The sequence below is a fragment of the Daucus carota genome, chromosome 4 (genome assembly GCF_001625215.2).
Source record: "Daucus carota subsp. sativus chromosome 4, DH1 v3.0, whole genome shotgun sequence".
Lineage (NCBI taxonomy): Eukaryota > Viridiplantae > Streptophyta > Magnoliopsida > Apiales > Apiaceae > Daucus > Daucus carota.
Window position 1 is genome coordinate 27,172,520 of NC_030384.2, and position 12,048 is coordinate 27,184,567.

The following is a 12,048-nucleotide window of genomic DNA, read 5'->3' on the forward strand; positions in this document are numbered from 1 at the left end:
GTTTTGCCTATGAACTTTGCAAGCGTATGTATGGCTCTGGCGGTTCATCTGATGTGAAGGCAACTTTCACTTCAGAAGATGATGCTACAGACAGTCCAAGGCCTAGAACAGCTATGGATGCGCTGAAGGAGGCTGCTGGAACTGACTCGAAGTATGCTGAAGCTGGGAATGCAGTGCTGGCTGGGAATATTATTGCTGCAGAGCTTGCCAAGAAGTATGGACTGGAGAAGGATGAACAGGACAAGGCTGGAACTTGATTTTCTCACCTTTTTAATGATTAAGGGGGAGGAAATTAGGAAATTAATAATACTTTGCTTAAGTTTGTGTTATCTGCTTAAGTACATTTTTGGCCCTAAGTTTAATTTGCTTTAAAGACTAAGTTGTTTTGTGCTGGTTGGATTTGAATTTGCTGGTCTCGGGTGGTTTATCCTGAGTTAACTTGGTTTTGTTTGGATAATTTTGTTGGATACCAGGTGGTTTATCCTGGTTAGGAATATTTGAATTATCTATGCATATTTGCTTTGATTAATTGTTTCTGTGTTAGTTTAATATCTGTAATATTGCATGCATATCTGTGAATTAGATATTTGATTAGATTATATTCTCTGTGATAATTGTGAAAGTTTAGTGATATTACATTGCTATATTTAGGGGGAGTTTATTACTTTTCCTAATATAGTGTAATCATCAAAAAGGGGGAGATTGATACTCTCAAGGTTTTGATGATGACACTAACAGCAAGCTAATAACATGAAACTGATATGTGTAAGCATGCTATCAAAGGTTGTTTATGCGGACTAACAGTATTTCAGGATGTTAGCATGATTATAGCTGTCAGCAAGCTTACAGGGATATTTACAAGCTATCAGCAGGCTTACAGCGTGAACAGAGAAACAATCGGATAAAGATCAAAGTCTATTTTCATGGAGATTCAATAGGAAACGACTTTGTAAGGATTCTAATATTTGTATATATCTTATATAAATATTAGAGCTCAGTTTTATAAAGAGTTTTGTTCAAAAACGTTTTCCTAACTAATAGGAGATTTTATCTCAAAGAAATCTTATCTTTTAACAAACTTCTATTTAGTTTCAAACTGATTGTATTTAAATGTTTTACTGAGATGATTTCAAACGTATTCTATCTTTTACTCAGTATTATGTCATCCAAACGTTCATCATTCAATTCAAATTTAAACGTGAGGTTGTTACCAAGATCGTTGGGAAGTTTGTTGGATTATGACCGTTGGTATGATGTATATAAATTTGTGTGTGCTTTCATTTTCGGTAGAGAACAAGGAGAACACACCAAGCTTTCTGAAATACAACTCTTTACATTGCTAAATCTTTTATTGAGCTCTAGTACTTATATTCGATTATATATCTATATTGAGAGTTCATAGTTTCGGTTGTATTACACTTATTCATTGTATTGTTCAAGGTGTAATGTTTTGTTGCTGTGTATCGAGCTTGTGAAACAAGGGAACAAGGGGACTAGTTAGCTTGGAGAATATACTTGGGAAGTATAGGTCTTGGTAGGCTTTTGGTTCGTGGTTCAGGGGTTTCAGCAGGCTGATAACAGGAACAAGGGAGAAAGGGAGTTATATTATTGAATCTTGTAATCGTTGATATTATTGATTAATAATATAATCTCTTACCAGTTGGTAGGGGACCAGGACGTAGACCATTAGGGTTAGGGGTCGAACCTGGCTAAAATTCTTGGTGTTGCTAGCATACTGCTTTACATTATCTGCATTGCATTTATCTTATTAGCAGGCTAACAGTTTACTCTGAAAATTAACAGCAGGCTGTCGTTGACAGATTAATTATTCGGTAATTTATAAAAATCGGGTATATTAGCCATAACACCTATTCACCCCCCCTCTAGGTGTGTAATTTCAATTGGTATCAGAGCCAGGTTTGTACTAATACTTCTGTAACAGGAATAGTATCGATCGATATGGCTGATAACTTTCAGGGAAAGTCCGATTTTAGAGCTCCTCTCCTCACGGGTTCTGACAACTACAATTGGTGGAAAGGCCAAATGGAGGCTCATCTGTCCAGAGATCCCCTAATGCAAAGAGTTGTGCAAAGAGGTCCTTATGAATATCGTGATAGCGATGGCAAAGTCAAGGACGTTGATGTTCTCACAGCGGACGAGCTATCAAAGGTTGCTGCCAATGGAAAAGCAAGGAGTACATTAATCAATGGGCTGAATCAAGCTGAATATGACAAGGTCTCTTCTCTCAAATCTGCAAAAGAAATTTGGGATGCATTGGAGACATATCACGAAGGCTCAAAGGCATTAAAGAAAGTCAAGCTCGGAAAGCTTATGAAAGAATTTGGAAGCTTTGCTATCAAGAAGGGAGAATCCATTCGAGAAAGCCAAGCTAGATTCCAAGTCACTCTCAACAGTCTTGAAAGACTTGGCAAAAAGATTCCTCAATCGGAAATCAACATGAATATTCTTAATGCAGCTCCGTTCGAATATGGTGCCAAGGTCACAGCATTAGAATCAGCTCTCAACATTGATACTATGGATCACCTGGCCATATTTGCTGAGTTGGAACAATTTGAAGCTAAGATTGAAGCTAACAGCTCAGAAAGCAGCAAGCTGCCAACAGAGAAAATGAAGAATCTTGCACTCCACTCTACTGCCAGCAGGCTGGAATCAGATGAGGAAACAGAATCAGATGAGGATCTAGCTCTTATGTCCAGAAAAATCAAGAGAATGATCGAAAAGAAGAATAAGATGAAAAGAGAAAAGGGCAAAGCTTTTGGTGCAAAGAAAGATCCAAAAGATGATGCATGTTTCGAATGTGGCAAGAAAGGACATTTCAAAAGGGATTGCTACAAGCTGAAAAACAAGTCTAAGCCGTCTAAACAGCAAGCTGATTACAAGAACAAAAAGAAATCAAAGGCACTTCTCACATGGAGTGATGATGAAGATGAATCAGCTTCTGATGTTTCAAGTGATGAGATGGTTAACTTGGCTCTTGTTGGTCTCGATGGCTCAATAGAGACAACTGATTCAGATTCAGAGACTAATAGTGAGGTACATTCTATTAATTCTGAATTACATTCTATTGATACAACATCTTGTGAACTAACCATGCAGGATAAGAGTTGCCTATCAATTATGGAACTCATTGATCTAAAGAATGAGAACTATGAGCTCGAGAAAGAAAATGTACATTTGAAGAAAGTCATAGGTGATTTCTTGAATGAAAAGAGTGCCAAGGCAAGCAGTGGAATCATTGCTACCCTCAAGGAACAAATCTCACAACTTGAAGGGAACAACATGCAAATCCAAAGAAGGAATGATACACTCATGAAGGAACTCAGCTCGCTGAGAGCAGATCTTAAATCTAAGGATGCTAGCTTGGAGGCATTCGAGTTAAGCAAAACCCAAAGCTTAGCCGAAATTTCTATTCAAGCTGAAAAGATCAAATCATTGGAGCAAGAAGTCAAAGATCTTCAGAAAGCCATGGGAAAGTTTGTTCAAGGAGAAGAAAGTCTCAAATCTATAATGAAACAAGCTAAAGGTTCTCATGACAAAGGAGGCATTGGTGCAGCTTCTACATCCACATCATCAATGAGATATGAAGGGAAAAATGGCATTCCATACAATTATGCCATGCCTTGGGTGACTTGTCACAAGTGTGGAAAGAAGGGCCATCTTGCTAATAATTGTCCAATGAAGAATTCTCAATCAGCAAGCTGGGGAAGGAAGTCAGCTCACAGGCAGTATGCTGACAACAGAAACAGACAGAAGACAGCTCCGGGACAGTATGCTGATAAGACCAGCAGAACATGGAAGAAGAGTTCTAAAGTGGTCCAAATGTGGATCAAGAAATCTGATCTTAATGTTCTATATGTTTTATCAACTAACACTGCTGGACCCAACAAAATTTGGGTACCAAAACGTTGAGTTGTTTGTGTTTGTTTTGTAGGTTTGTCTCGTGTCTAAAGTAAAGCCAAATCAATGGATATTGGATAGTGGATGCACTAGGCACATGAGTGGAGACAAATCACAGTTTCTAAGCTTGAAGATGAAGAAGGGTGGACGTGTCACAATTGGTGATAGCAAAACTCTTCCTATTCTTGGCAAAGGAACTATAGGTAATAGTATCATTTCTATTAACAAGGTACAATATGTTAAAGGTCTTACTTATAACTTGCTTAGTATAAGTCAGTTATTTGATGATGGTCATATTGTTAACTTTGGTAAGGATGAATGTACTATACTTGTTGGTGCTAACAAAACTCCTCTAGTTGCAAAACGAGAAGGAAATATATATGTTTTGAACTTTGAAGAACAGGAGGCAGGTGTTTGTTTAGCAGCTGTGGATAATAATCCAGAAATTTGGCATAGAAGGCTTGGACATGCTCATATGGATCATCTCAGCAAGCTGTCAGCAAGGAAGCTTGTTCGAGGATTACCAAAGCTTAAATATGTCAAGATGGAGACGTGTTCTGCTTGTCAATTGGGAAAGCAAACAAGGACTCCACATAAGGCAAAGAAAATGGTATCTACTTCTAAACCTTTAGAGCTTCTTCATTTGGATCTTTTTGGTCCCGAAGCTTATAAGAGTATTGGAGGTAAACAATATGCCTTTGTTATTGTTGATGATTATTCGAGATTCACTTGGGTATTATTCTTGCGTACTAAAGATTGTGCTTTTAGTGAATTTGAGAAACTAATCAAGTTGCTTGAGAACAAACTAGATACAAGACTTGTAGGTATTCGAAGTGATCATGGTGGGGAATTCCAAAAAGACTTCATTACTTATCCGTCGTAAATGACCCATATTCTTGTAGTGTTGGGTGAAGAAAATCCATGCAAGGCTCTGCAGGATTTAAAGGTCGTAACTAACTGATACATACTTTGCTTCAATTTCCCAATATTACATATTTAGACTGTTTTTTTTACTGTCCATACAAACAAAACAATTATTTATTTTAAACATACAAATCGGTTCTTTTAGTGACCCTAAAAAATATGAACACCTTAATGCTTTGCATGTTGTTTGTTTTCTTATATATTATATATGTTTCTATTTAAGTTCAGCTTATCGTTAGTTTTTTAATCTTATACTAGGAAACCAATTAGATTGAAACTCTTATTTTGAATCTAAGCACAACGACAAATATACAATTGAACGTAAAAAAATTTGAAAAGCTGCCGAAGTTGAGATTACTTTGGATAATTGGTCCTTGCTACATGAATGGAAGTTTTAAAAATATATTTCACGAATTAAGGTGCATTCCATGGCATTATTGTCCAGGGAGGTGTTTACCTTCCGGTCTTCGTCCACAACAATTGATTAAATTTTTTAAAATGAATAGTTTTGTTGATAATGTGATTAATATAGGGTACAAAGAAAACACTTATTTGATCTAAACATACAAATTGGTTCTTTTAGTGACCCTGGACGTATGAACACCTTAATGTTTTGCATGTTGTTTGTTTTCTAATATTTATAGTTGTTTGTATTTAAAGTTTAGCTAATCTTTGGTTTTTTAATCGCATACCAGGAAATGGATAAGATTGAAGCTCTTATTTTGGATCTAACCACAGCTACAAACAGACAATTGAACGTTGAAATATTTGAAAAGCTGTCGAAGTTGAGATTACTTGAGATAATTGGTCCTTGCTACTTGCATGGAAGTTTCAAAAATATATTTCACGAATTAAGGTGCATTCGATGGGATTATTGTCCAGGGAGGTGTTTACCTTCCGATCTACGTCCACAACTGCTTGTCTCTCTTGAAATGCCGGACAGTGAATTCACCACATTGTGGAAAGGGGCCATGGTAAGAAAATAAATTTCTATGCATTTCCCAATAACAAAAAAGTGTGACCGGGAGGTGATGCATAATTAGTTTTATAGGTTTAGAGATGTAAATTAGAATTGAGGTCGTGCTCTAAAAAGTTGTATACATTGTACTGACTTGTATGTTGTTGGAAACAGTCTCTGGTAAACTTGAAGATTTTGGACGTCAGCGGTTCAAAGCACCTGAAAGCTGCTCCTAATTTTGGAAATGCAAAAAAGGTGGAGAAGTTATTGTTTAGTGATTGTACAAGCTTACAAAAAGTTCATCCAACAATTGGAGTGTTAAGTAATTTAAAGCATTTGGACTTGTACGGCTGCGAGCAGTTGATAGAATTGCCCGACACAATTGGACAGTTAACGAAATTGGATTATTTGAATGTGAGTGATTGTGTGAATTTGACACAGTTGCCCGAGCCTATCACACAGTTGACTAACTTGAGCTGTTTATATATGGACGGCTGCCGCAATGTGAAACGATTGCCGGAGCAGTTGGGTGATATCAAAGTTCTAAAGAAGCTTTCTGCATGTGATACAGGAATCGAGAAACTGCCTGATTCAATCACTCAAATGAAAGGATTGGTTCAGTTGGACTTGAGCCGTTGCAGGAATCTTAAAAAGTTACCTGAGCATTTTGGTGATTTGGAAGGCTTGGAGCTGTTTGGTGCATGTGATACTGCACTTGAAGAACTGCCCGATTCGTTTGTATGCCTTAATAATTTGGTTCACATGAATTTGAGTAGCTGCAAAAACCTTATAAATCTTCCAGATGGGATAGGGAAGTTGAAGTTGCTTAAAGAAATAGATTTGGGAAGCTGTTCAAAACTGAAGCGACTGCCTGAGGATATTGGGAAGCTACCATGCTTACAAGAGCTTGATGCTCAGTACACCGCGATCGAAAAACTACCTGATTCAATTGGACAACTGGGTAGCTTAAAACGTTTAATGTTGAGTTGCTGCAGGAGGCTTACATGGCTGCCTGATAGCATCGGAAATCTTACATCACTTAGATCATTGCACCTTGAGGGCAGCAGTATAATCAAATGGCCCGAAACGGCTAAAAGAATGAGGTTGCGATGTTTAACAGCATGTACTACGGAATTATGGCTGCCGGTGATTCAAAGTCTTTCTTGTTTGAAAGAATTATATCTCAGTGATGAGGGCCATGGATTCTCTTCAACCAAACCATTTAGTCTTTCAAAGCTTCTCAACCTAAACACTTTTTCATGTAAAAATTTAGGGTCATCCCTTCCAGAACTTCCTCTGAATATAAAACATTTACGGGTAGAAGATGCCTCTACACTGGAACAACTGCCCGATTTATCCAGCTATAAAAAACTATGGAGATTAGTGATAAGGAGATGCATGAGCCTTCAAGTACTTGCCTTACTTCCTCCTCATCTTGAGGACTTGGTTGTTTCTAAGTGCAACAGCCTACAAAATCCACCAGATCTTTCATTGTTGAAGAAATTGAGATATTTGCGTATTGTTGAGTGCAACAGTGTGAAATCAGTTTGTTTTGAAGAGAGATTACTTCAGGTCTCTCTCTCTCTCTCCCTGTATGGTTGTGAGTGAAAGAGAGACGCCTTAGGGTCTCTCTGATCTCCCTCCCCCTCCCCCTCCCCCCCCCCCCCTCCCTAATTAATCTCTTTTCCTTGCAGGCCTCAATTACAGCTGATATACCAAACAAGGAGATACCAGGATGGTTTAAGTATCGATGCAATGGATGTACACTCTCTTTTAATTTCCCACCAATTTTGGAAGATAGTCACTTTCATCTGACACTCTGGGTTGTTTATAAAATTATAAACATCGATGACCCACAACGTTGCATTAGAGCTGTTATTAGCAATGAAACACAGGGTATAACCAAAAACTATCACATGGATTTACCTCCTGATCAAGGGGGCATACTACAGTCCAAGGTAGGATGGTTAAGCAGAAACTTCATCTCACTAGAAGGTGGAGATAGGATTACCATTTTATTCCAAAGCTCGATATATCATTTTTGGGAAGAAGTCGGTTCAGGAGAAGTGACGGTGGAGATGTGCGGAGTTCATGTGAGACAAACACCATCCTCTACCTCTTGACATTGTTTTTTTTTGGTTTGTTACATATACAAGCACATAATTCCCACCTAATTATACTATAATAATTACCTTCTACTTTTCTCACATTCTAAATTTTCTGTTATTGCAGGTAATGACTGGAGTTTAAATGTGGTTTTCCTCATCATCTCTCCCTGATTATGTATTGTACTCTTTTGTCTGTAAAATAAGTGTATACAAGGTTTTTTTCTTTCCAATTTTGAGTAAGGTCTGTATTAAATTTTTCATTATTTCTAATAACGCATTTGCCATTAATTAGTTTTATCATATCATATTTCAATTTAGTTTACAAATTTAAATACATTACCAAATTAATATTCTATCACCTGATAAGTAGATGACTGTGCCTATATCAAAGCAAAAGACAAAAATAAAAAGGGCCGGAAAAAATGAAGAGTGTTGTTATGGTCTGTAAAAAATTGATCAGAGAAGACATGGGAAATTAACAGCAGAGATTAATATGAGTGCATGATTTTATTATTCTCATTTGAATTATAATTAATAAAAATATGATACGTGTTATTTCTTATTTATTTTTATATGTAATTTATATCGCTCGTTTTCCCAAAGAGTAAATACTAGAAGTATTTAATTGGGGATAAAATTTGTTATAAAATGATACGGCATCTATGATCTGACTGTTTAGCATGATTTTTTTTCCGAATAAAATCAAACTTGCATTAAAAGATTAAATCCAAATCCAAAATATGTACGAGAAAATTAGGTGGAGTGACACACCACTCCTACAACATAGAACAAGTGGCTTGTGCGCAGATGAGCTATATTTTTCGCAAAACGATAAGCGAAACTAAATAGAAACTCATATGCTTACTCAATTCAATACAATCTATCACAATTATATCAAACAATGATCCTCCTGAACTTCTATACACACATTAGTCAAAGCGTAAGAATCCGTTTCAATCACCTCAGCCTCACAGGGTTTCCAAGCACCTGGTATCCTCGAATTAAGCACGAGCTGCAAGAAAACCTCCTCGATCATCTCGGATATTCGTAAACACCGCTGCATCCACGTTAATTTTTAGCTAGTCACTCGATGGTGAGATCAAACACGATCCCCAATTTCTCCTCTAATTCTCCTGCTTTCTTCCTCGCCTGAGCTTCTATCCATGCTTGCAGTAAACAATTAGCCTTATTTCTGACACTAAACACAGATCCATTTGCAGGATCCCAAACTCATCGGTTCCTTCTATGCCATAAACTCCATCATAACATAGCCACCTCCACACACTGCTCCCTTGAATCTTGCTTAAACACCCGTTCAACAACTACTTTTGGATTCTCCTGTTCAACGTACAGGACACTAGCTTATCTAATCCCACTGCACGGCCACATTGTCTTAGAATTCGCATAGAAACATAACATGTACACCTGTTTCAGCTGCACAATGACACCATGAACATGTAGCTTCAGCATTTACATACCTCGTGAATAATGCTGCATTAGTAAGTACGCAAGCCCTACAAAATATCCAGATCAGGTGTGTCACTTTACTGGGTAGTTTCAACGCCCAAACCTTTTTCCACAGTCTCGTGTAATCATCTACACACTCCTCTTGCAGGGCTCTAGAGCCGGTAAAATCTCCCTTATCGTCCAATAACCAATATCAAGAATCTGCATAAATGTGTATGGACAGAGAAATGCGCTTGGTCAGCTCACAATCTCTAGTTTCCGCGGTAGGTCCTCTGTAACCTCAACATCCCAATCCCTCCTATTGTTACTTTACTGGTCATAAGTAGTCGTTCTAACATATCCATTTGCCACATTTGGTAGCCAAGGATCACGCCACATCAAAGTATGCTCTCCACTACCAATTCTTCAACGAGCTCCAGATTTAATTATTTCCCATAAAAAAAACTCCCCGCCAAACATAACTAGGATTATTACCCAAATTACATTTAGTAACCTAGTTTTCATGACTGCACTGATAAGTGGATTAGCTTGTGTTAGAAGGCGCCAGTCCTGTTTAGCCAGCTTTGTCATATTTAATGTTACATATTTGATGATGTCACAGGTATCTAACTTGTTTAGTGTGCAGAAGCAAATATCAGAGTTTAGCTGGAAATCAGAGTTTAACGACTGACAGCTGGATCAGAGTTTAAGCGATGATCAGAGTTTGCAGGCGGCTGATTTTCAGGAGCCTATCTGACTAAATAAGGAAGATAAAGATCAAGAGAGATTGTACAGATCAGGACAGCAGAAGGATAGCTGCTGATTAGATTATTTTAGGAAGCAGATAATTATAAATCAATCAGTAGATATCATGTAACTGTGTATATAAACACAGTTTAGGGTTTACTCTAGATGAGTTATCAATTGAATATCATTCGTGTAACCTAGCAGCTCTTAGTGATAAGTTATAAATCACTAAGAGATTATTTGTAAGCTACTGTGATTTGTGAATAAGAGTTTAGTTGAATTATTCTCTTATATTTGTGTTTCTTTTGGATTGTGTTCACTATATTATCACATATATAGTGAGTTTATTCGGCCTAACAAGTGGTATCAGAGCGAGCTCTGTTGATATACCTACAGTGAGATCTTAATCACACACAATCATGTCTGAGAAATCACAAAACAGTAGATATGAGTCTCTTAGGGTTCCGGTCCTCAGGGCATCTGAATATTCTGTCTGGAAAGTAAGAATGATCATGTTTCTGGAATCTACAGATCCAGAATATCTGGATAGAATTTATGATGGTCCACACATGCCAACGAAGCTCTCTGTTGCAGTGGGAGATGAACCTCAGAAGATGATTCCTAAAGAGAAGAAGGACTATACTCCAGAGGACATCTCATCTATCAGTAAAGATGCAAAGGTGAAGCATCTGTTGCATAGTGCTCTGGACAATGCTATGTCCAATAGAGTAATTGGATGCAAAACTGCAAAGGAGATATGGGATGCTTTGGAAGTCAGATGTCAAGGAACCAAAGCCATCAAAAAGAACAGAAGGACCATACTTACTCAAGAGTATGAACACTTTGATTCAAAATCAGGTGAATCACTGACTGATCTTTATGATAGGTTTGTCAAGCTGCTGAATGACTTGTCTCTTGTGGATAAAGAATATGATTTGGAAGACTCAAATCTCAAATTTCTGCTTGCTCTTCCTGAAAAGTGGGATTTGAAAGTAACCACTATAAGAGACAATCTTGATCTTGAAGAGATGTCTCTGGATGAAATCTTTGGAAGGTTGAAAACTCATGAACTTGAGATGGAGCAAAGGAGCAAACGACATGGTGGGAAACCCAAACCAGTTGCCCTAAAAGTTCAAGAAGATTCAACTGTGAAAAGCAAAGGAAAAGCTATTGTCAAAAAGTCTGATACTGAGTCATCAAACTCTGATGTTGACTCAGACTCTGATATCCCTTCAGACTCTGATGACAGTGATACTGAGATGATGCAGCTGGCAGCATTAATGGTAAAAAGCTTCAAGAAGATGGCTTACAAGAACTTCAACAAAGGAAAGAAGTTCTCAAGGAAAGACAGAAACTCTGATAAGAAGGTCTTCAAAAGGAATGAAGGCAAAGAAGAAAAATCTGGAAAGTCTGATAAGTCTAAATACACCTGCTTCAATTGTGGAGAGAAAGGACATTTTGCAACTGAGTGCAAGAAAGCTAAGAAAGAAAAGGAACAGGCCTTTATCACAAAGAAGGGGAGTTGGGCAGACTCATCAGAATCAGAGGAAGAAGTCAACTATGCCTTGATGGCAAACATGGACAACAGCACTGAGACTGTTGAAACTAAGGTACCTCATTCCACTCTTGCTTTTGATACTGAGGATATAACTGAGTTAAGATTGTTTCTTAAAACTCTGCATGTTAGTTATAGAGATCAGACATTAGAAAATGACAGATTAAAATCTGAGATCTTGGATGTTAAGAAAAGAAATGATTATCTTGAAAAGGAACTAGTTCAGATGCTTGAAGTTCAGAAGGAAAGAGATGATTCTATCTTTGTCAAAAATGAACTCTTAAAGAAAAATGCTTCTCTTGAATCAGAACTTGCTAAGGAAAGAGAGATAATCAGAACTTGGACTAACTCAGGGAAGACTACTCAGAATATCTTAGAAAGTGGGAACTGGA

General features: G+C 37.5%; 1 protein-coding gene across 1 annotated transcript; it reads left to right on the forward strand.

Moving 5' to 3' along the window:
• Positions 1–4,828: 4,828 nt before the first annotated feature.
• Positions 4,829–8,208, forward strand: LOC108216829 (disease resistance protein RPV1). Its single transcript, XM_017389674.2, has 5 exons — positions 4,829–4,864; positions 5,538–5,816; positions 5,975–7,372; positions 7,495–7,893; positions 8,033–8,208. Exons 2-5 carry the CDS (start codon positions 5,541–5,543, stop codon positions 8,048–8,050), a joined length of 2,091 nt encoding a protein of 696 aa, XP_017245163.2. The 5' UTR covers positions 4,829–4,864; positions 5,538–5,540; the 3' UTR covers positions 8,051–8,208.
• The last annotated feature ends 3,840 nt before the right edge of the window (positions 8,209–12,048 follow it).